The sequence below is a fragment of the Euphorbia lathyris genome, chromosome 1, assembly GCF_963576675.1.
Source record: "Euphorbia lathyris chromosome 1, ddEupLath1.1, whole genome shotgun sequence".
In the NCBI taxonomy this organism is placed as follows: Eukaryota; Viridiplantae; Streptophyta; class Magnoliopsida; order Malpighiales; family Euphorbiaceae; genus Euphorbia; species Euphorbia lathyris.
In genome coordinates this window covers 7,709,805-7,735,768 of record NC_088910.1, presented here as the reverse complement: position 1 = coordinate 7,735,768, position 25,964 = coordinate 7,709,805, and the positions used below count along the sequence as shown (strand labels likewise).

The following is a 25,964-nucleotide window of genomic DNA, read 5'->3' as shown; positions in this document are numbered from 1 at the left end:
CCGACCCGACCCCGACCCGAACCGGAATTACCTTTGTCCTGAGCTGAGATCTTCTCTATAAAAAGTTTCTAAAACCTCTTCACTCTTCCAACTGTATTGTTTCCTTGATCATTTCAGCTAAAAGCTCTCAATTTTATCTCCTTCTTCACCGGTGAGTGCTCCTTCCTTCTGATTTCCGTTTTATCGCATATTTGTGATCTGATCTGGATACTCATTTGTTGATTTGATTGCTTAATCTGGATTTTCTGCAGATTTTATTTATTTATTGAATATGGCTACAAAGAGGAGCGTCGGGACCCTAAAAGAGGCAGATTTGAAGGGAAAGAAGGTTTTTATTAGAGTAGATCTGAACGTGCCTTTGGATGATAACTTAAACATCACCGATGATACCAGGATCCGCGCTGCTATCCCTACCATCAAGTACTTGAAGGACCATGGTGCTAAAGTTATTCTTTCCTCTCACTTGGTATAATCCTAATTCTCTGATTTACGGACTCTATTGATGATTATTGCATTTGTTGATTTAGCTGGAATTTTATTGGGTCGGTTGCTATTTTTGAATCTTATAGTATTTTGCTTGTCATTGTTTGATGGCTCCTTCATTTGTTGTGGTGTTTGGAAGAATTGCTGATTTTGTCTATGGTGTTTGAATAATTATGCTGATTAAGTGTTGTCTCTATGATTGGGCCTTAACTATGAGCTTGAGCTTTGAGCTTTTAGTTCAATTGGTTCCATGACACGGTAGCCGTACTGTCAACCTCATTAATTTAACTATCAGCTTGAGTTTTAGTTCAAACGGTTCTATGACAGTTCGAGCTAGAATTTCCCCTCTTTATTAGATGGTTTATTGTTTCTAGGGTTACTAATGTGCATTCAAGCGTACTTGTTTTTCTGAATTGTGGCTTTTCTTCTACCATTGAATCTCTGAATGGCTGCTGCATGTAACTGTGATATTTTTTCCCCTATGGACTTTTTCTTCTTAGCATTTGCTAGCCCCTGTCTTTGTCTATACATCCAATTGCACCAGTTTTCTGATTGTTTCTGCTGCGAGCCCTTAAATCCGGCGCCTCTATGAAAATAAATATTTTCAACATGGTTTTCCTTGGTGCCAGTGTTTATGAATTTCCACTACAGTTTCGATGATTAATCACTGGTAAATTCTGAAATCTCAGTTAAACTGGTTAACTTGAAAAATGCAAGCGTAAGTGCATTTCACTGCACATAAGTTTTTTGAAATGCGTAAGTGCATTTCACTGCACTTAACTTGTTAGAATGTTTTTTTTTTTTTCATTTTCCTAGAATATCCTTATGAATATGGACGAGTATGGGCCTTCTAACTGTCATGGAGTTCCTTATCAAAACTTTTCTTGGGACTCGGAAACAAAGAGTTATCAGTCTCTTTTTGGGTCTAAATTCACGTCATCATTGTCTTTTTATGGCATAGTTTTTTTTTTTTCAGAATAAAAAAGTTTATATGTAGCTAAGAGATACTTGTATTATTATTCACTTGAATGGATGATGTTTGTTCCACTTCTACTTCTTTTTCTTTGGAAAGTAGCTTTGGAGCAAAAATTGCTGGGTGAGTATATAATCAACATTGTCAGAGATGAATATGATAATGAAAACTATTCTTAGCCTTATCAATTTAAGTTTTTGGGTCAAATGGACTCCATTTGTTAATGAAGTTTCAACACATTCGTGTGTGGGGGTGTGTCGGAGATTATAGTAGAAGCTATACTTTTTTGGGATAAGGTGCAAAAATGCCCCTAATGTTGACAGCTAGGAGTATTTTTGCACCTTATCCCTACTTTTTTTGTCAAATGGTTTCTTGACAAACATTATAGAAGTTGGAATTGATCCCCTCCAAAGTGGTAAAGAAAACATACTAAATAACAGTGTATAGAATCCTAAAATTTGTTTCATTGGTGTTGTTTTGGTTAATCAGTAATTGTATCACTCTTGCTTTTAACTTATTGAGTCAGAGAGGAAAACACCTACGTTGAAACATTGAAGCAAGTGCTAAACGTGTTATATTTGTATAAGTGTTAAAAAATGGGTATGAATATTTGTTTCTAGGGTTACTAATTTGCATTCAAGCATACTTGTTGTTTTTCGGATATCTGCTATTGATTTGATTTGTGGTTTTGTGACTTTTCTTCTATCATCGAAGCTCTGAATATCTTGTTGCATGTAACCGTCATATTTTCCCCTATGAAATTTTCAGTTCCAGATAGGGATATCTACTTATTATGTTTGTAGGGATCTTTCTTAGTATTTGCAAGCCCTTGTTTTTGTCTTTCAGTACTTCCAATTGCACTTGTTTTCTGCTTATTTCTGCTGTGAGCTCTTAGATACGGTGCCTGTATAAAAATAAATATTTTCAACTAGGGCTGTCAATTCCTGACATGACTTAGACCCGTTTGACACGATTACCATTTTTGTTGCTTTTATATCATTTATAACCATGTGGAATATATGGATCATGTACTGCAATTATGACACAACAATCCATCTTGATATTGGTGCTAGTTTTTATGAATTAGAACTACATGGCTTCGATGATTGATCATTGGTAAACTCTGAAATATGAAGTTGAATGGTTAACTTGAAAAAATGCAAGTGTAACTCCATTCAACTGCAAATGTATTTTTTTTTTTCAAAATGAAGAAGTGCGGATAGGACTATATTTTGTAAGATTTCCTTTGTGATTTTTTGTTTCTACCTTTTTTTTTAGTTATTTCTTTTTTTGCATTTTTTAGAATGTGCAAGTGTAACTCCATTTAACTGCAAATGTATTTTTTTTTTCAAAATGAAGAAGTGCGGATAGGACTATATTTTGTAAGATTTCCTTTGTGATTTTTTGTTTCTACCTTTTTTTTTAGTTATTTCTTTTTTTGCATTTTTTAGAATGTCCTTAAGAATATGGACGAGGATGGGCCTTCTAACTGTCTTAGAGTTCCTTATCAATGGCTTGCTTGGGACTAAGAAAGCAAGTGTTATATTAGGTCATATTTCACGTCATCATTGTCTTTTTCTGCCATGATTTTTTTTTTGTGTGTATATGTAGTTAAGATCCTTGTCTGTTATTGACTTGTATGGATGATGTTTGTTCCACTTCCACTTTCTTTTCTTTGAAAAGTAGTTTTGGAGCAAAAATTGTTGGGTGAAAAAGTAATCAACATTGTCAGAGATAATAATAAAAGCTATTCTTAGCCTTATCTATATCAGCTTACGTTTTTGGGTCAAATGGTTCCTTGACATGGTACTAGAGTATCTTTGACCAAGTGGTCGTGTTTTCAAATCCTGAAAACTCCATTTGTTAATGAAATTTCAACACATGGTAAGATGAATGTGTTTAAGCTCAAGGAGCATTCATGTGCAGAGGTGTGTCGGAGATAGTAATAGAAGCTATTCTTGGATCCTACCTATTATCTTAAGGTTTTGGGTCGAATGGTTCCTTGACAAACATTATAAAAATTGGAATTGATCCTCTCTAAAGGGGTAAAGAAAACATATGAATAGTGGATAGAATCCTAAAATTTGTCTCATTAGTGTTTTGTAGTTTAGAGGGCGAGCCTTGGCGCAACGGTAAAACGTTGTTGCCGTGTGACCAGAGGTCACGGGTTCGAGTCTTAGGAGCGGCCTCTTGCCAATTAAATTGGCAAGGGAAGGCTTGCCCCCAATACACCCTTGTGGTGGGACCCCTCCCCGGACCCTCGCTCAGCGGGGACGCGTAATGCGACCGGGCCGCCCTTTTTTAGTGTTTTGTAGTTTATCAATAACTGTACAATTCTTGCTTTTAACCTATTATGGAGTCAGAGAGAAAGACACCTACTGATGGTATACATAAATGTTGAAACAGTGAAGCAAGTGCTAAAACGAGTTATATTTGCGTAAGTGTTAGAAATGGGAATGAACAATGACTGTAATATAACACTATAAGCTGTTGGTTTGGGTGGTTAGGAGCTTCTTCCCCTTAGGGTCTGCTTGGATTGAGGTTAGAGGAGGTTAAAATAATGGAAGGTTAGGGAAGGTGAGGAGATAAAAGGGATGGATTTATGAAGTTAAATAACTTATAATACTTGTTTTGAAGGTTTTATAAAGGGAGGCTAAATAAAACACCCTTAATTTACAGTTCAATTCTTCAATCATCTGACACTCTTTTCTTTTGTTCCTCCATTGCCGACCATTGCACCTTCTCCATTAATATTTATAGTGCAATTCCTCACCGATTCATTCAGATGCAGGCTTCCTTTTCGATAAGAAAAAAGCAGGCTTCCTTTGAGATCTGCTCTTTCAGTCTCCACCAAATTTCAGCTCCAACAGAATAATTTACCAAAGGCACAATCAATAGTCTTTCCTCAAATCTCATGATTTCAGCAATAAAGAGATCCAAGAGATTGATTGATAAATAGCCTTATAAATTCTCCAATGCAGAGTAAAAAACAATCTCCAACAACCTAAATTTGATTAACTCGTAATTACTTGGGTTAGTATGGCCAAAGGAAGACCACGTTCTAGGAAATTGTTAACATAAGATAGGATAATTTGGAGAATGTGAAATGGCCTTATAAATTCTCCAATGCAGAGTAAAATACAATCTTCAACCTAAATTTGATTAACTCTGTAATTACTTGGGTTAGTATGCCAAAAGGAAGATGACGTTCTAGGAAATTGTTAACAGAAGATAGGATAATTTGGAGAATATGAAATTTAGGCAAGGATAAATTTGTCAAGTAAATTTAGTTAACCTCCAGATCCACCGATTTGGTGGGACTGAAATTGGAGGTTCTTTTTGTTAGAATTGAGAAATAGCTGCTTATAGCTATTTCGGAAGGAAAAACAGCTAACATTTACCAACACAACAAATAGTTAATACCAACAATAAACAATAAACAACTCCAGCTGAACCAAACGGGCCCTTAGCTTCTTATGAAGCCGGCTTAAATCAAGATTCAATTGGATGGTTAAATACTAATAAAAATAATAACAGCAGTACCATTTTGGATGAGCGAGACTGAGATTGTGATATTCTGTCCACTTGGTATGAAATAATTAGGACAAAAGTAGGGGTTACATCTATTGAGAATAAAATGAGGGAAAGCCGACTAAGGTGGTTTGACCATGTAAGACGAAGAGCGCTTGATGCGCCGGTTAGGAGGACTGAAGAGTGGCAAAGGGATGTAATGGCGAGGGGTAGGGGAAGACCTAAGCAAACTTGGAAGAGGGTGATCGAGAGTGATATGAGTTTATTGGGGATTGAAGAAAATATGGCAGTGGATAGGACGGAGTGGAGGGAGAGCATTTATGTCGCTGACACGACTTGATTTCACGGTTTTATATGATGGTTCATGTTAGCCGATCCCGAACCATTTCGGGACTAAGCTTTGTTGTTGTTGGTATGAAATCAATGCTTGTCTTCAATTGTGTATCTGTAATGTCCTATTAGTAGAATAAAACATCATGTGATTGTATTGTTCACCAATTTTTTCTTGTGATAATCAATGTACTAATTTTATCTGATTGCGCTTTTCAGGGTCGCCCTAAGGGTGTAACACCTAAGTACAGCTTGAAGCCTCTTGTACCTAGGCTATCTGAACTCCTTGGACTTGAGGTTTGTCACCATACCTATCACATCCCTTTTTGTGCCTAATCGGATAATTTGTGGTGCTTATTTTCTCTACTTCTCCATAATAGGTTAAGATGGCGAATGACTGTGTTGGCGAGGAAGTTGAAAAATTGGTTGCTGAGATCCCTGAGGGAGGTGTACTGCTTCTTGAAAATGTAAGGTTCCACAAGGAAGAGGAAAAGAATGACCCCGAATTCGCAAAGAAGCTTGCTGCACTTGCTGATCTCTACGTCAATGATGCCTTTGGCACTGCTCATAGAGCTCATGCTTCGACAGAGGGAGTTGCAAAACACTTGAAACCTTCTGTTGCTGGTTTCCTCATGCAGAAGGTGCGGTTGGTCGATGGATGATTCTCATCTGTTATCTCTGATGAAGGATTCCTGTGACTGATGTTATTTTTTTTTGGTTTTAGGAACTTGATTATCTTGTTGGAGCCGTGGCAAATCCTAAGAAGCCATTTGCTGCAATTGTTGGTGGATCAAAGGTCTCATCGAAGATTGGAGTGATCGAGTCCCTGTTGAAGAAGGTTGACATCCTTATATTGGGTGGAGGAATGATATTTACTTTCTACAAGGCTCAAGGGCACTCAGTTGGTTCATCCCTTGTCGAGGAAGACAAGCTTGATCTTGCACGTACACTTATGGAACAGGCGAAAACTAAGGGAGTTTCATTGCTACTGCCTACTGATGTTGTTATTGCTGACAAGTTTGCCGCTGATGCTAACAGCAAGGTTTGCTTTTCATTGCCTATGTTAAATAAGTTTTGGGAAAAAAAAGCATATTTAAGTCCCTGGTCTTTCGAATTTTATTGATTAAGCACCTGATGTTTCAATTTGACACATACTTGCCCAATTAAGTTAGTTGTAAACATCTACTTCAGTTTAAAGGTCATTGTTCATTTCAGCTGCATATAGCGGCATTAGACGTATAAAAACTGTTTTTAAACTGTTAAATGCATATTTTGAGCGCATATGAAATGACGCTCCGTTAATCGAGAGCTGACTTTCTTGGGTTACCAAACACGTGTTCCTTAACACAATGTCCAAAGAACATAAAACATAAAAAAACATGTTTTTTTTTTTTCTGATTTTTGTTGATTAAGCCCCTGATAAGCCCCTGATTTTTCAATTTGATACGCTGGGCCCTTGATCTGTTTATAATTGTGTACACACCCGCATTAGCTTGAAAAGGAATGCATAACTTAAGTTATACTCCAACGTTCTTGCAGGTGGTTCCAGCAACCGAAATACCAGATGGATGGATGGGTTTGGATGTTGGACCTGATTCAATCAAGACATTCTGCGAAGCATTAGACACTACCAAAACAGTTATTTGGAATGGACCAATGGGTGTATTTGAGATGGAAAAGTTTGCTGTGGGAACTGAGGTATCTAATGTTTTCTCAGAACCTGAACCTTTATTACAGCAGTAGACTGAAACTAAGGGTAAAAAATGACGCCTAAAGTTGAAAAGCGGGATCAATTTAGCCAAATTGAATTTTTGTACAAATTCAGCCCTAAACTTAACAAATTAGCTCAAGTGCAATCAGCCCTCCTTCTCGTTATATGACGATCTTGACTGTGGGAAACAAAATGTATGTCTTTGCATCTTAACATAGTGGGCATACATATAATTATATATATGCCCACTTTGTTAGAATGTACCTTAGCATTTTATTTCTCACTAAACAAGGAGTGGCAGATGTAGAGGGGTTCTCACTAAACAAGGAGTGGCAGATGTAGAGGGGGGCAGCTGCCTCGTCTTGCCGCCATGCTCCCGTGGTTCCGCCACTGGTTTTAAGGTCCTTTATCCCCTTTTCGGATGCTTTGTTATTGTTATCCCTCGGACTTGGTTAAAGTGATATATTGGTCACTTGAAATTGTTTTAGAGTGACATATTGACCCCTAAATTTGCTTAAACTGCTGTATTCGTCTCCAAAATTCACAAAAAGTTCTATTCTACTACTCACAAGCATGACTTGTGACTAACTCAGAAGAGCTGTTGATTGTACTTGGGACAATTGATCAATTATCCCTAAGTTTAGGATTGAGTTGATACCTAAAATTCGATTTGAGCTAAATTGATCCGTCTCTCAAACTTAGGGACCATTTTAACCCTTAATTTGCTGTAGACCACTGGTTTTTGGCAATGAAATTAAAAATCATATCGTTTTGCAGGCAATTGCCCACAAACTTGCAGAGCTAAGTGGCAAAGGGGTGACAACAATCATCGGCGGTGGCGACTCGGTTGCTGCAGTGGAGAAGGTAGGACTTGCTGAGAAGATGAGTCACATCTCAACTGGAGGCGGTGCTAGCTTAGAGCTTCTTGAGGGGAAACAACTTCCAGGTGTTCTTGCTCTTGATGATGCTTAAGCTGAGTTCTTATTCCCCCTTTTTTCTTTTGCAACTCGAGTTCCGGTATATGGTTGGATTTACAGCCAAAACTAGATTGAACTGGAATATCAATTTAGAGGTAATAGGATGTAGAGTATAAGCAAATAAATGTTTTCTCTTGAGCGTCTTCAATGGCGGATCGGATTGCATTGAATTGGATGGATCAGTTTTGGAACTTCGCTTATCATCCAAATATATGATTTTGTTTCATCAAATTGTTCATTTTCATCCTTTTTTTTTTCTGGATTTTTTTCATGATTGACAATGTTGTATTTTATTATGCATATGACAAAGATAATTAACTTAATTGTAGGCAGCTTTCAAGGCGTTCAAAATTCAGAATTTATTCTGATTTTCCATGCTTAGGCCCTCTGGTTGTTTTTTTGACCCCCTGCCTTTTTCTGGTCACCTAGGCAATATCTAGACTGCCTGGAGGCCACTAGAGGCCGCTTGGGCGGCGATTGGAACAAAGTTTTTATTATTATTATTATTATTTTAATTTTCTTGTTTTATTATAGTTTCCTTTGGTACATTGTCGTGTTTGTTGGTGAATTGTGTTTATTTTTCGGATGCGTTCTTTGTTTGCATGATATCCTAGACTGCCTAGACCACTAGAGGCCGCTTGGGAAGGCGATTGGAACATAAAATATTATTATTATTTTAATTTTCTTGTTCTATTATAGTTTACTTTTGTACATTGTCGTGCTTGTTGGTGAATTGTGTCTATTTTTCGGATTCGTTCTTTGTTTGCATGAATATCCTTTTTCTTTGTTTGCATGAATATCCTTTGAGATTTTAAGAACATTGTTTTTATAGTTTTCGGTAAATGGACATTATTTTTCACTTTCTCAGTTATTTTAGTAATATTGTTATTGTTGTTGAAATGTTATTTTTGATACATTTTCAAGGATATATGTTATAAATATATATGTTTTTTTTTTAATATTAAGTAATAGCTTAATACATCATTTGCCTCTTAAACTTGTCCAAAAGCTTGATTGACTCTTGAACTTTCAAATTGTCTCGATAGCCCTCTCAACTTGCATAAAATGTTTAATTAGTTCTCCGAACTTGCGTAAAATGTAATCAATTGATCATTCGGTTGTAAAAAAAAAGTAAGTTAAATGTGGAACGCATCTTAGAATGTTATTACATAATTCAAAAATAGATTAAAAAGGAAATTACTACTTGCTTAACTATAAAACTTGTCTTTTCTAATATTAGAACCACATATTCTGATTTTGGTTGTTTTACTTTTTTTAAAGACGTGTGCAATAATTCTTTCGCATTTAACTTACTTTTTTTTTTTTTTTTTGCAACCGAGTGATTAATTGACATTTTATGCAAAGGCTAACTGAATATTTTATGTAAGTTGAGGGAGCTATTAGGACACTTTGAAAGTTCAGGGGCCAATCAAGCTTTTTGGACAAGTTTAGAAGACAAATGATGTAGTATGCCTTAAGTAATTTTATTTTATTATTTTTTTAGATAATATAATACATATTTTAATTGGATTTATATAATAATTTGTTTATCTACAAGTAAGAAATTACAAATGCGAATAAAATCTTCGAGGGCTATTTCCGCTCGACTGGAGCGTAGTTTTTAGTTCAGAAACTGAAAAATCAAATCAAATTGAAACAAACTATTCAAACTGGATAGGTTTATAGTTCGGTTTGTATTGTTTATGTAGTTTGATATTCGGTTTGGTGTTCTTAAACCGAATGAAATCGATTGAGTAACACAGTTTGCAACTCTTCTAATGTGCTTAACCTGGACCTCGGAGAAATTGCTGAGCCAATGTTTACTGTCATTGAACAAAACAGAGCCGGAAAAGTCGATATGCGCAGCCCCAATCAGCCCAATCAGCGTGTTAGTTATAGTAAAGTTGTCCGTCTCTAAAATAATCTTCGAACAGTCCCCGTTCCAAGCTGTTGCAGTCATCTCCGCCACTTGACGGAGCCACAGGCGCTGCTACTCCAGCCAAGTTACGCTTCCAAGTTGCGTAAACATTTACCTTATACTAATCCGTTGGTGTACCACCGGGGTAGCCATAACATTAGCCTTATCGTTCATAGACACCCACTTCAAATTTTTTCTAGCATCCCATCTTTCATCTTCATGGATTAAACGATTTCAGATGACGATAAACATACGTAAATTTGACTCCATCTCCTGACCCTAGTGGCGAATACAGATTGGTCGGTTTGGAGGGCCGATTTTACATGTGGGTGTGTATAATTTTTTTTTTTTGCTAAATCGTGCTTGTTTAAATTTTTTTCGTATATATATACATTGTCTAATAGAAAAATTTGGATTTAGAAAAAAATTTAGAAATTTGGATTTAAGAAGAATTTAGAAATTTGGTAGTTCCAGCGGACGGAGGGGGCCCTGTATCCGCCCTTGGTTATAATATATGAAATTTTCAAAACGATCATTCAATTGTCTCAGTATGTTTAAATTGCTGCGGCTAGTTATTCTTCATGTGTCAATAATACTTATTCTTCAAAATGTCGGTATCCCGTACCTACTATTATGTCATGACTAATTTTAAACAAGTTGAGATGACGGAAAAGTATGTTTGATGGTTATTCGATGTTTGAGTGCGACATAATTTCAATTGGTAAAACATATAATTACTGACATTAATTGTAATATTATCTAAACAATCATATGAAGAAAATAGATTACAGAAAAGAAAAAGAACAATCCGCAACTTCCACGAAATCTAATTCGGACGAAATGAAGTAGGAATCAAAACTAGATCCGCTCGTCGCTTTACTACGAGACCAAAAACATCATCCATGTCGAGACTTTCCGGTTTATCATCACCGGGAAGTTTCCAATCAAAATGGTATAATAATTTTGCAAGCAAAGGTTCTATCAAAGCCTGAGTCATCACAATACCCGGACACATCCTTTTTCCAGCTCCAAACGGGATAAGCTCAAAATGGCTACCCTTATAATCAATGGAGTTTCCGAGGAATCTTTCCGGATAGAATCTATCAGGATCTTTCCAAGAATCAGAATCTCTTCCGATAGCCCAAGCATTCACAAGTACTTTTGTTTTCCGTTGAATATCAAATCCACCAAGGTTGAAATTCTCATCACATTCTCTTGGAACCAGTGCTACTGGAGGATGTAATCTTAGCGTTTCTTTGATTACTAACTTCAAGTATTTCGGTTCGTCAGTGATGATATTTCCCTTTTTATCGAAGACTCGCCTTACTTCTTCTTGTGCTTTCTGCATTGTGCTTGGATTCTTCACTAGTTCTGCCAGTGCCCATTCGGCACTTCCTACAGTTGTGTCACTTGCACCGGCAAATATGTCCTGTAATGATTCAGATCGTCAATTTGTAACACGAATTATAGAAATAACCCGATTGTCACGACCTTCTTAATATATAAAGTTGAAAATGCTTATTGTAATGTACCCTAAAGTGTATTTAGAAAAATAATAATAATCTATAATAGATATATTCGTGGGCTGGGTTTTACTTGTTCAGACCTAACCGACTTAGTAATTATGTGTCGTTAGCCCATCTACACCCGTGAATTGGGGTAGAAGCATGATGTGGCGCTTAGGTGTAGAGGAGTTAATGGAACAATCATCTGATGTGTGAATTTATGTCAGTGAAGTCTTTAATTTCACAAATGTTAGGACGGAAATTATACTATTTTGTACGTGAAAGCTAAATTAGCTCTTCCAGAAAATCTCGAGACTATTTTGAAACGTTATTCCTAAATTATATATATGACTTGTTCATTGTATTCACTGGACTGGTCCTATATAGATTGGGCTTGAAAAATAGGCTTAAAGTTTAGGCCCATTCCCAATAATGGTACACATACAATTTTTTACTATCAATATATATATTTGGATAAATGATTTATTAACACACTATTTATACTCGTATTTTAATAAAACATTATTTAATCCTTAATTTTTATTTTATTCAACAGTTTAGTCCCTTAAGTATTTGAATTATTAAATTATTAAGAGATAAGGTGTAAAAATACCCCTAACGTTTACATCCAAGAGCAATTTTACCCCTAACGTTGGCAAGTTGGGTCAATTTCAGACATTATTATAAAACAAAGATATTTTGTTCCTTATTCTGCACCAATTGCATATCAGTTCGTTTAAAAAAAAGATTTCATATTTTATGTGATTTAATAATAGAATTGAAGATTAATATTTATAAATTCGGCGAAATATTTTGAATTTTTTTTTGTCCAACTCGTACACTAGACAATATATTTTTTATTTTAAAAAAGTTCACGTCTACTCGTATGTTTATGATCTGTTACTAATGAGTGATAAATGACTCACATGTAAAGTGTAGAGATTCATGACCGAGATGACAGTTTGATGAATTATTTCTTAAATTAACCCAACTTGACAACGTTAGGGGTAAAATTGCACTGTTTTAGATGTTAGGGGTAAAATTGCTCCTGGTTGTAAACATTATGAGTATTTTTGCACCTTATCCCAATTATTAAACAGTTAGAACTAAATTGTTGAACATAACAAAAGCTAAAGATTAAACAGTGTGTTAAATAAAAATATAGGGACTAATAAATAATTTACCCTATGTATTAACCCGACTCATGAAAAGGTCTAATATGTCTATCCTCGGATGGGACCTATATAAAATAACCGTGAGTAATCCTAGCGTGAAAGACGGGTCTATGCAGGCTGGTCAAGGTCGGGAATACAACCCGACTTTCGGAGTAATAACGAAAAATAGATATTTACTGACGGAAATCCCTGCATCTACGGTAAACATTCCGTCGTAATCCGTCTGTACCGAATTTGAACAAACTCAGCCACAGACGGAGTTACTGACAAACTATTCCGTAATGAATCTTAATCCCCCAAAATCTCTGTTTTCCTTAATTTTTTTTTCTACTGACCCCAAATTTTGGGTTTTGTTTCCGTCACCGCGAGGATGTACCCGAACCCGAACCCGTAAACAATATGTAATTTGTAAAATACTAACCAGAATCAGAGCTTTGATGTTATCTGTAGTTATAGGGAGTTGAAGGTTTCCCTGCTCCTGAATATCCAAAAGAACATCCAGCAGATTATCTGCTTCCGTCTTTGAAACCGCCGCCTTCTTTTCGGCTCTATGTTCGCTAATAATCCGCTCAAGAATATCGTCGACTTGCCGATGAGCCGTGTGAAGCGTAGAGCTAGTTTTACTAAACATCTGTAGCAATTTCACCGACGGAAAAGCATCCGCGACACTGAAACCTCCCGCCGCTCTAATAGCATTATCAACAACTCTCAAAAACTCCTCCTGCTGATCAAATTTCTTCCCGATCGACGCCACCGCGATCATCGAATTCCCTAACGACCGAAACTTTCGACTAAGATTCACCGACGACCCTGAATTTCCGTCAAGAAAAGCGACGAAATTCGAGATTTCGTCGTCAAAAATCGCCTTGAAAGATTGAACTCTCTTTGCACTAAACAGCTCCAGAATTGCAATTTTCTTCATCTGTTTCCAGTAATCTCCATACGCGGCGAACGAGATATCGGTGCGGTTATAAAGCATGATATCGGCGGCAAGAAGAGACGGTCTTCCGAGGAAATAAGATTCCTGAGTTTTTAAAACTTGTTTTGCTATTTCTGCTGATGAAATTACTGCTACCGGAACTTGGCCGAGCTGGATACGCATAATTGGGCCGTAAGTTTTTGATAATTCTGTTAATCGGCGGTGAGGTTCGTGTCCGGCTAACTGATGGATGTTTCCGATGAGCGGTAACGGCTGTGGTCCGGGCGGAGGATTGGTGGATTTGTTCTTTCTGATTAGGTTTTTGATCAGTTTCAGAACTATGAGGAAGAAGAAAGTTATGAGGACTGGAAATGGAAGATTTTTCATCTCCATGGAAGATTTCAGAATAGAAAAAAGTTTGAGGATCTGTTTATTTATATAAAATATTCATGAATGAAGGATCAAATGATTGATTTAATCCGAATCGAATTTTAGGTATATGGAGTTGTTCCAATGACGGATCTAAGATTTACTGGGGATGTTTATTGTGATTTAAGAGTGCTAATTAATATAATTTTAGTGTTTTTACATAAAAAAAAAAATTAAAGTCCCGTTCTCGGTTTTCATAGAATTTTCAAAGTTTTTCGGTGACCAGTGGGGATGCTCAAGTACTCTCTTGCTCCCTACCGGATCCGCCCTTGGTGGAAGATACATAAATTTTTGAAGTAGGATGACATCGGTAAGAAAAAACACAAATGATGAGAAGTGAGGAGATTTTAAACAAATTTAGGGACCAATATGTCATTTAAAAAAAATAGGTGATCAATATATTACTTTAAGCAAATTCGAAGGCTAACGAAATACTCGACAAGGGGAAAAATAATATTTAATAGTAGCGAACCACGGAGGCAAGGTGGCAAGAGGTGGTGGCTGCCGCTGTACCACTCTAAATGCGCCACTGGAGTCAGTCGTGAAGTTGGTAATATTAGATAAATTAGCCTAAATATAATTAGAGGATAAAGTATCAAAATAGCCTTAAAGTCTTTAAGGAAGTGCCAATTTAACCTAAATGTACAAAACAAAAAAAAAAAAAACAGTACCATTTTAGTCTCAAAGTTTGTGAAATCATGCAATTATAGCCATGAGTACTTGAGGCTCCCATTTCGTAGACGTTGAAGTGTCGAGTTCGGTTACGTAAAACTATAATTACACCGTTTCAAAAACAATAAAATTAAAATAGTGATATTTTATACGTAGAAGCTAAATTCACTCTTGTTAAACTTTGAGACTATTTTAGTTCATTACCTCTCTAACTAATATTAATATTTAAGATTTGTAAAATCAATCTGGAACTATTTTGTCCAGCATGAATTTTCACATGCACCTTAATGAGCAAGTGAATTTGCTCATTCACCGTTAGATATAGGCTTATTAAATCTAAGCCTCAGGATGCTTTGAATCTCCACCTTAGGATTCTAATAAGCCTAGATCTAACGGTGAATGAGCAAATTCTACATGCTCATTAAGATGCATGTGATCAAGACTGTTTGTCCAGTATTACAAACTTCAGTTAGTACTTAAAATTTGGGGTAAATAATATATTAGATAAAAATCGCGAATGTCACGCGAACCATTCAAGGAAACCTTATAAATTAGCTACCACATAGACTTCTGGCTCGTTTAGGGTACATAAGTCCTATCTTCCTATAAATAAAAATGTACACAATATATTAAAAATGTAACATTCTTCTAATATTTTTCAACTAAATACTTTTCAGTATCATTTTCTTTTTAGTTTTCGTAATTGGAGCATCAAAGCGGAATCACTGATCTCGAACACTCTTAATTTTTTTTTTTATCTTATTTCCAACATACAGATAACCTCTCACATGATCAGACATCATTCCTAATATTCTAATTGAGCTCAATTTTAAATTGATTCCGCCTGTCTATTTTGACAACAAATAATGACAACAAAAACATGTTAATTTCTTAAACCCCTAATGCATCACCAGCTCCCTGATCTTGTCCATAATAGTAGATTAGTTCCTTAAACTTTATAAGTATCTCACCAGCTTTCTAAACTTGCTTATTTCGTATCACCAGCTCCCTAAACTTGTCCATAAAAATTGATTAGCTTCCTGAATTTTGCAAGTGCCTCACCAGCTCCCTAAACTTGCTTATTTCGTAACAACTAAATACAAAACTCATAATACTAACTCGGATTAAGGTGCTAAAATACCCCTAATGTTTTGGGTTTAGTTGTGCAATTTTATCCCTAAAATTAGTAGCCAAGAGCAAATTTATAAATTTGGTGAATTTTTTGATTTTTTTTTCCAATTCACACAAAAGGCAGTTTATTTTTTATTTTTATTTTTTTTCAATCCCAACATATGTTTGTGATTTGTTACTGATAAATGACAAGATTCATGACGGAGAAGACAGTTTGATAAATTATTTCTCAAATTAATCCAATTTATTAATGTGAGGGGCTAAAATTGCTATTAGCTTCCAACCTTAGGGGTAAAATTGCACCATTTTAGATATTAGAGGTAAAATTACTCCTGGTATTTTTGTACCTTAATCCGAGTTAGTATTATGGTCTTTCTATTTAGTTGTTACAGAATAAGCAAGTTTAGGGAGCTGGTGAGACACTTGTAAAGTTTAGGAAGCTAATCAATTTTTATGGACAAGTTTAGGGATCTGATGATACGAAATAAGTAAGTTTAGGGAGCTGCTAAGATACTTGCAAGGTTCAGAGAGCCAATCTACTATTATGTACAAATCGAGGGAGCTGGTAATGTATTAAGCCTTTCTTAAAGGGTAAATAATTTATTGGTCCCCTAGTTTTTACCTAACACACTGTTTAGTTCTTCTATTTTGAAAAACACATTTTAAGGTCCTTATCTTTTACCAATATTAACTGTATGGTCCTTTTATCTATTTTTTTAGATTTTTAACCGAACATATCTTAGCTTTTAGGACAACCACGGTACAATACAAATTGATCAGGTTATTCTGTTATTTTATATATGTCTGTTTATGCTAAAATATAACGGTTACAAGTCTAAAAAAACTATACAAAAGGACCAAAGAGTTAATATTAGTAAAAGTTAGGGATCTTAAAATGTGTTTTTCAAAATAAGAAGACTAAACAGTGTGTTAGGTAAAAAGTAGGGGACTAATAAATTATTTACCCTTTTTTAAACTAATAAAAACAAAAAACATGTTCATCATTACCTGGTTCTTATCTCTCCTCAATTATTCCTTAAAAGGAAAATAAAATTAGATTTTGATTTTGGCTTTTAATAAACACTACTTGGACTCTCTTTAATTTTTCGGACTTACCATAGAATCCAAATTTTCGAGTCTGTCATTATTATTCTTTTGGTGGATCGAATCTGATAAGTGTAGGTTGTTTATTCTAGTGAGCTGCTAAATACCGCAACCAAATTTCTTATCACCGTCTCTTTTGGACTTTTTTGACCTTATCATAATTTTGATAAAAAACTGAAAATTCTCTCTCCAAAATCATAAACCCGAACAACAATAATTGAAATTATGAAAATAATTGATGTGTGACAATCCGAACCCCAAAAATGGATGATTACGAGTCGGAAACATTAAGATTTACATCTTTTTTATCAAAGAACTCATGAAAATAATACATATTTTTCATGACGATTTTACATTTTTCGTCACAAAAAATAGGAGAATTTTTCATTTTTCGTCATAAAAAATTGAATGATTTAGTATTTTTCGTCACTAAAATTTTTATGATTTTACATATTTCAAAATTTGGCCTAAACGGATGCGGCATACCGTTCGACCCATGGTGGGAACGGATGCGGCGTACCGCTCGACCCATGGTGGGAACGGATGCGGCATACTGTTCGACCCATGGTGGGAACGGATGCGACATACCGCTCGACCCATGGTGGGAACGGATGCGGCAGACGTTCCCGCCATGGGTCGAACGGTATGCCGCATCCGTTTAGCTAAATTTTGAATTTTCTCTCAAATTTTTTTTTTCCAATTTCGAATTTTTTTTATGCCAAGGACAAAATTGTCCAATGGGTTCGGTGATAAGGAATTTGGTTGCGGTATTTAGCAATACCCTTATTATAAGGGTAAATAATTTATTAGTCCCTAGTTTTTATCTAACATACTGTTTAGTCCTCTTATTTTGAAAAACACATTATAAGGTCCCTAGCTTTTGCCAATATTAACCCTTTGGTCATTTTGTCTAATTTTTCAGACTGGTAATCGTTATATTTTAGTATACACAGATATATATATAAAATAACAGAGTAACATGACCAACTTGTATTGTACTGTGGTTGTCCTAAAAGCTAAGATATGTTCGGTTGAAAATCTAAAAAATAGATTAAAGGACCACAAGGTTAATATTGGCAAAAGATAGGAATCTTAAAATGTGTTTTTCAAAATAGGAGGACTAAACAGTGTGTTAGATAAAAACTAGGACCAAAACTACAATGTGTAAACTGTTGGATTTCGTCGTAATTACCGACGATAATATTCCGTCGAAACAATATGGGACAACTTATGTTATTATATATTTTTCAAAAATTAATATTTAGATATAACATTCATTTTATCCTTAAAATGACACTTCAAAATTAATTCGAACCTTGAATTGTTAAAATCATGAATTGAATTTCTAAACTAAGTAAAAATTATCAATTGAGTAGCTTTTATATTCAAAATCAGAAAATGTAACTATTTGATATAGACTGTAATGATTTATGTATTGACTCATAATGGATTTAAAGAAGAGGGTCTGAAACTGGATTTTCAATGATGACTCAATTAATAATTTTTATTTAATTTAGAAACTTAATGAATGATTTTGATAGTTTAAAATTCTAATTAACTTTAAAACTTTAATTTGAGAAGCGAAAATATTATTATTATTATTATTTTAGTGAGGTTAAATATTATATACCCATGTTAGGAATTTCATAATAATAAACAGTAAGCAGTCAATCCATTGGTTTTGTACTTAGATTCTGAATATACTAAAACCTATTCAAACTATATCAACGTACTGTTTACTGGTTGGCAAACTGAGCATGTTCTATCCCTTTGGATCATTATATATATGATGTGCCCCTACAGACCTTCAGGAAACTCTTTCCGATGATTGACAAGGATTATCCACTCCTAGTTTTTTTTTTGGGTAAGTAATTTATTAGTCCCATAGTTTTTACATAAGACGCTGTTTAGTTCTCCTATTTTGAAAAACACATTATAAGGTCCCTAACTTTTGTCAATATTAACCTTTTGGTCATTTTGTCTAGTTTTTTTAGACTTATAACCGTTATATTTTATCATAAATAGACATATATAAAATAACAGAGTAACACGGTCAACTTGTATTGTACTGTGGTTGTCCTAAAAGCTAAGATATGTTCGGTTAAAGATATAAAAAAATAGATAAAAGGACCACAGAGTTAATATTGGTAAAAGATAAGGACCTTAAAATGTGTTTTTCAAGATAGAAGGACTAAACATTGTGTTAAGTAACAACTAGGAGACTAATAAATTATTTAATTTTTTTCTGTTTTCTAGACCTTGAGCCTTCCGTGTTTTAAAAAAAAAAAAACTTAATTACAGAATTCCACATTTAAGGATATTATCTCAATAAATTTTATTTTTATGATAGATAACTACCACATTTAAATGGGTAAATAATTTTATTAGTTCCCTAGTTTTTACCTAACACACTGTTTAGTCCCCCTATTTTGAAAAACACATTTTAAGGTCCCTATTTTTTTTACCAATATTAACCCTGTGGTCTTTTTATCTATTTTTTAATATTTTTAACCGAACATATCTTAGCTTTTAGGACAACCACAGTATAATACAAGTTGACCATGTTACTCTGTTATTTTATATATGTCTATTTATGCTAAAATATAACGGTTACAAGTCTAAAAAAACTAGACAAAAGGACCAAAGGTTTAATATTGGCAAAAGATAGGGACCTTAAAATGTGTTTTTCAAAATAGAAGGACTAAACAGTGTGTTAGGTAAAAACTAAGGGACTAATAAATTATTTACCTATTTAAATTACTATATATTTCAATATTCTGTAAATTATAACGTCAATTGACCACGTTTTCTTCCTATTCCAAATCTTATTATTGTTATCTTTTTGTATATATAATTATCAATCACAAATATTAAGGCCCTGTTTGGTAAAGAGCGTTTTGGGATAAAAAGAGCGGTTTTGACCAATTTTAGAGGTTTGATCACTGAAACCGCTGATTGGAGTGTTTGGTGGAGAGAGGTTTGGGAGAGAGTTTTAGGATGAAAACGCTAATTTAGAAAAAGCTCTTAAAAAGAGCTTTTTCAATTAGCGTTTTGGAATATTAAAATTAATGGACTTCTTTAACCCTAATAGATAGACTCCATCTTTTCCTGCGCCAAAATTAATACCCTTATTCGTCTTTTTGCACAAACCGCTATTATCAATCAGCTAATTTTTACCAAACAGGTCTACACAAACAGCTAATCAAATCAGCTAATGTAATCAGCTAACAGCTAACAGCTAATTCCCAAACAGACCTAAATTAATTTATGGTGTGATATAAACATAAGTATATTAATTTGTTTTATATAATATTATAACAAATTTTCAATTATGTACGAAGGAATTAAAAATACTTTCCATTGATTTTCTGTCTACTTTCTTATAACAATCAGAAATATGGTGTGATATAAACATAGTATAATACTTTTTTTTATATAAAATATTATAACAATTTTTCAATTATGTACAAAGGAATATTATAACATTTTTTCAATTATGTACAAAGGAATTAAAAATACTTCCAATTGATTTTCTTTTTATTTTGTTCTTATTTTTTTTGGCACTTCACACTCCTTAATATATTTAATGTAGAAAATTAACTTATGTTTGACCGATTTACAAAGACAGTTCCCGTAGTTTAAAAGTTTACAAACATATATTCTGCTTTTTTTTTTAAAAAATTATCATTATATAAATCAATTTTTCAATCAAGCAATACTAGTAGTTCAGTTAATTTGCAAAGTCAAACCTTGTATTTTGAGTAATTTTCAAAGTTAGTTTTTTAATTGCTTCAAATCTCTACTTTTTGAGGTAACGACAATCACACTCTATAAATAGACTCTCAACTCTCAATGAACAGGTCTGCAACATTCTCTCTACTTTAATACTCAAACTCTCTTTCTCTCTCTCTCGATTACCGATTTGACCGTCAGAGTGTTCACAGAGACCGTTCCCAGCACAAGGACGTAAAGGGACCCGCTACCTCAATCTCCATTAATTAGTATTAATATTTAAAATTTGTAAAATAAATCTAGGGCTACTTTGTCAAGTATTACGAAATTCAGAGCTCAATTAATACCTAAAATTCGGAATAGATTAATTACACATAGACCTGTCTAAAAGCCCACTGGCCCGCCCAGCCCGTCAAAGCCCGCTCTTCAAAGACTGGCTTGGATGTATATGTTTCGTAATAGGCCCGGCCCGACCCAAGCCCGCTTAGGCTCGCATATAGAGTAGGTTGGACTTGGCCCAGACCTAGCCCAGCCCAACCCGGCCCAAAATTTTAATAATAATATTAATTTAATAACTTTTATAGTTTAGTAAACTTTATATTTCAAAAATAAAAATTTTAAATTTCTTCAACATAAAAATTTCCAAACCATATATTTTTTAGAATTGGTGAACATGTACATATTTTTGTTACTATTTCATTATTACTATTAAAAAAGTATTTTATTTATTTAGGATTGCGTTAATTGATTTTTATTGAAATAATCCTCTAAAATTTAGTTTATTGTATTTTATTATTTATATTTATAGTATAATTTTTTAGTTTAATTTTAATTTTTAAAAAATACAAAGATATTAGTTGGGTCGGGCCGGATTGGGTTTAGGAATTAGTTCTTTTAGCTTGGCCCAGTCCGGTCCGAACCCGGTATAAATATAGTGCGGGCTTGGTTGGGCTTGGACAAAATAATTATGTGACAAGTCCAGGTAGGTCCGGTCCAAGACCAGCCCGGCCCAGCTCATGAACATATCTAATTACACCCACGAGTTATCAACTTTGTCTTTATTTATATCATGGCCACTCAATTCCAATAGTTAACATAAGAATTACTTAAATTTGTCATTTAATATATAAATTTACTCAACATTGATAACTCTGATATCATATAACCATCCATTTTCGAGCTGATGAAAATGATATTCTATATAATTTTAATTTTTTGATTTTAAAATCATTTAAGTATTGTTTGATTGAAAAGAAAGTGATTGTATAGAAAAAGAAAATGATAAAAATAGTGATTTGTAAAATTGAAAAAAAATAGTTCTATGGTAGATATGTTTTAAGCAATTTTAATTTTTTAATTTTTTGTATTTTGAGATCGTTACTGTTACTTTAAAGTTGTTTAATTTCATAAACGGCCGTATTACTAAAAGGAAACATTAAATCACTTTTATACATGTTTGTAAATTGAGTGGTCATAATATGTGAAAAAGAAAATAGTGTTCATGCGTGTAATTTATCCTTCGATATTATACACAAACTATCACGTTACACATTAACCAATAAGACAAATTCTCCTAAAATAGTAACTCCCAACGCCACACATGCACATCAAGGAAGGCCTCGCGCACATTCAATCCCAGTCTTACATCTTAGTTTATGGAAGAACAATTATAGTTGGTGGAACGTTTCAAGTTCACAACAAACCTCCTCCATGAGCAACTACCACATGGATTCCGAGCCGTTTAGGATGCACAACACATATCCTCCTATAAATAGAAAAATACACAGTACATAAAAGGAGGTAAATTACAATTATAGCACATGAACTTTACCTCTTTCACACATTTGATATCTAGATTTCATTTTATCACAAAAAAAAAAATCTAAACTTAAGATGACTAGATATTATAGTACCTATTGACCTGCTACAACACCATTACATATGTAGATAAATTACAACTATGATACCTAAATTTTAACTTCTTTCACACTTCGATACCTATACTTCATTTTTACATAAGATGAACTTTTTAAATAACATATCACACACTTATAGTTGGCATTAAAAACCTATCACACATCTATAGTTGGTTTTAAAAACCTATTACATACCTAAACTTGGCTCATTCGGACCTCTTGCACACAAAATCGTTGATCTGTCATCTTTGACAGACGAGGTCGTTGTGCGTGCTATAGAAAAAAGAAAACCGTATTAGTTCGTTTTGTACGTCACCTCATATGTTAAAGATGATAGATCAATAATTTTGTGTGCAGGAGGTCCGAATGAGCCAACTTTAGGTGCGTGATAAGTTTTTAATGTCAATTATAGGTATATGATAGGTTTTTAAAGCCAACTATAAATGTGTGATATGTTATTTAAAAAGTTCAGAATGCCAATAGGTAAAATTTGACAAGTTTAAAGGTGTAAATATATATTAAGCCTAAAAAAAATAGATAAACAAATACTTCCGATATGTGCAAATAAAAGGGATAAATTACACCCATGGCCACTGAACTTTACTCATTTTAACATTGTGGCCACTGAACTTCAATTCTTAACGGTATGGTCACTGAACTTTATTGTTTTTAACACCGGTGGCCACTGAACTTTAACTAATTCCTCAAAATGACCGATAACGACCTCAAAATGAAAATATTCAAGAATTAAAGTTGTTTAGAATGAAGCCACATTTTTTATTTTCCAAAATCATCTTTTTTGGAGCTTTCTCTCTCTACAAATTCACTCTCTCCTAACCAAAAAACTCCTAAATGATCTCAAAACGAAAATTTTCAAGAATTAAAATTCCTTAGAATATCATTAACTTTTCAAATTTTTTATTTCGAGACCGTCAACCATCGTTTTGAGATGTTAAGTGACCACCGGTGTTAAAAAGTGTAATATTCAATGGCCATACATAATTGAAATTCAGTGACCACAATATTAAATGGGTAAAGTTCGGTGGCCATGAGTGTAATTTACCCCAAATAAAAGATTAGAGGTTTAATGGAAAAAAAAAGAAAGAGCAGGAGAATCTAAATGCTTTTTTCCTAATAGTAACGAAAACAAAAAACATGTTCATCATCGTTATTACCGACAACGAGATCTGATTCTTATTTCTTAATTATTCCTTAGATAATTTTGAGGAAAATAAAATAGATTTTGATTTTGCCATTTTTTAATAAACACTAGTTTTGGACACTTTTTTATTTTTCGGAGTTATCATGCACTCCAAATTTTCCAGTCTGATATTATTTTTTGGGTGGGTCGAATCTGATATTATTATTGTCTTCTTGAATGTAAGGATTATAGCAGGACTGGTATATTAAAATACTTATATTAGGTTGTTGATTATAATAAGTGTAAGTCGTTGTTTTCTATCACTTGCTGATGATGATGCTGAGTCAACAAGTCAGCATTGTAAGTCGTTGTTGTTTTCTATTACAAGAATGATGCTGGGTAATCAAGTCAGCATAATTGTAAGTCAACCCGTCAGCAAGAGTAAAATCAAGAAGTCGGAATGCTGAGTTATCAAGTCAGCATGGCTGTGATCAGCATGGTACTGAGGTGATAATACAAGTCAACATGGTCTTGCTGTGTTACCACTGATCAGTAGGTCTTGCTGAGTTTGTACATTTTTGAGTAAGGATATTTTGGGTATTTTCACAACTTTGTAAAGGCTATAAAAGGTCTGGGTTGGGAAGTAGTTTTATACGAGAGATTCTTAGACTAAGTCATAAGTGTACACTGTGATAATCTGAATTGGGGATTGGGAAAACACGAGAGTTTCTGGAAAAGGAGAAACTGTTTCAATCTTGTTGTAATCTCCATTGATTAGTGAAGTTGCTGGATGTAGGCAGTTAAGCTGAACCAGGGTAAATTCTGTGTGTATTCTTTTGATTGTTGTTTCAAGATCCAATCTGTGATCTTTGTGTACTTTGTTTCTCTGTGTGGTTGATTGATCGTTCGAAGCGTAGTTCAACAATTGGTATCAGAGCTAATCAAGAACAGAGCAATGGGTTTTACAAAGATCGAGATCGAGCGTTTCAATGGTAAGGGAGATTTTGCTCTATGGAGACAGAGGATGAAGGCAATCTTGGTTCAAATGAAGGTTGCGAAGGAGGAGAAAGAAGATCTTCTTGAATTGGCTTACAGTACGATCGTCCTGTATCTTGGCGATAAAGTGGTAAGAGAAGTTTCGAAGGAAACCTCAGCTGCTGGGGTTTGGCTCAAGCTTGAACAGTTGTACATGACGAAGACACTTACCAATCGGGTTTATCTTAAGGGAAAGCTTTTCGGCTTCAAGATGAACGAGGACAAGCCAGTTGAAGACTATCTTGATGATTTCTCAAAGATCATAATTGACCTAGAGAACATAGAGGTAAGGATTGAAGATGAAGATCAGACCATAATGATCTTGAATTCTTTACCCCAGTCTTTCAGTCATTTTGTTGAAACCATGAAGTACGCTAGAGAAACACTAAGTCTGGAAGAAGTTCTGATGGCGCTAAAGTCAAAACAGATTGAGGCCAACACCAACACTGAAGCTGCAGAAGGATTATTTGTTCGTGGAAGGTCTGAGAAAAAGGACTCTCACAAGCCAAAGAATAAGAACGGGAAAAAGTCCAAGACTCCATCCTCAAGTAACAAAGAAGGCAAGGTCTACAAGTGTTTCCAATGCCATAAGGAAGGACACTTCAGGAAAAACTGTCCTGAGAGGAAGAAGAGTCAAGGTCAGCCTAAAGATCAAGGCGAAGCCGCTGTGGTAGAAGAAGGTTATGAGAGCGCTGAGGTCCTTACTGTCACTGATAAAGATCCAAACACTGACTGGATCTTGGACAGCGGATGTACGTTCCATATGACTCCCAACAGGACGTGGTTCGAAGACTTTCAAGAGGAAGGTGGGAGGGTTCTTCTAGGCAACAACAAGTTGTGCAAGGTACTGGGTCAAGGCTCCATTAGGCTGAAGATGTTCGATGGTCAAGAAAGGATTATGACCGGTGTGAGGTATGTGCCAGAACTGAAAAGAAATTTAATTTCTTTGGGTACGCTTGATAAACAAGGATACAATTATAGAGCCGAAGGGGGTATCATAAGGATATCTAGAGGACCTTTAGTTGTTATGAAAGGTACCATGAGTAATGGCCTATACACACTCCTAGGTAGTACTGTGTTAGTCTCTACCGCAAATCTCACCGAATCTAAAACTGATAGAACCAATCTTTGGCACCTTAGACTAGGTCACGTGAGTGAAGTTGGTTTACAAGAACTTAGGAAGCAGGGTTGTCTTGGTAAAGATCACATAGGAAAGATAGATTTCTGTGAGAACTGTGTCTTAGGGAAGTCCAGTAAAGTCAAGTTTCCTAAGTCAGCAATA

The 25,964-nt window shown here is 34.6% G+C and overlaps 2 protein-coding genes across 2 annotated transcripts; one reads left to right on the top strand and one right to left on the bottom strand.

The window, feature by feature from the left end:
• Positions 1 to 8,337, top strand: LOC136220931 (phosphoglycerate kinase, cytosolic). Its single transcript, XM_066008775.1, has 7 exons — positions 1 to 151; positions 252 to 466; positions 5,537 to 5,614; positions 5,698 to 5,958; positions 6,042 to 6,359; positions 6,857 to 7,015; positions 7,806 to 8,337. The coding sequence occupies exons 2-7, from the start codon at positions 272 to 274 to the stop codon at positions 7,998 to 8,000; spliced, it is 1,206 nt and encodes a 401-aa protein (XP_065864847.1). The 5' UTR covers positions 1 to 151; positions 252 to 271; the 3' UTR covers positions 8,001 to 8,337.
• A 2,412-nt stretch (positions 8,338 to 10,749) lies between these two features.
• On the bottom strand, positions 10,750 to 13,933 carry LOC136216774 (cytochrome P450 726A27-like). The gene is made up of 2 exons (XM_066003336.1): positions 13,025 to 13,933; positions 10,750 to 11,352 (listed from the first exon to the last, which is right to left on the bottom strand). Exons 1-2 carry the CDS (start codon positions 13,913 to 13,915, stop codon positions 10,750 to 10,752), a joined length of 1,494 nt encoding a protein of 497 aa, XP_065859408.1. The 5' UTR covers positions 13,916 to 13,933.
• Between the last annotated feature and the right edge of the window lie 12,031 nt (positions 13,934 to 25,964).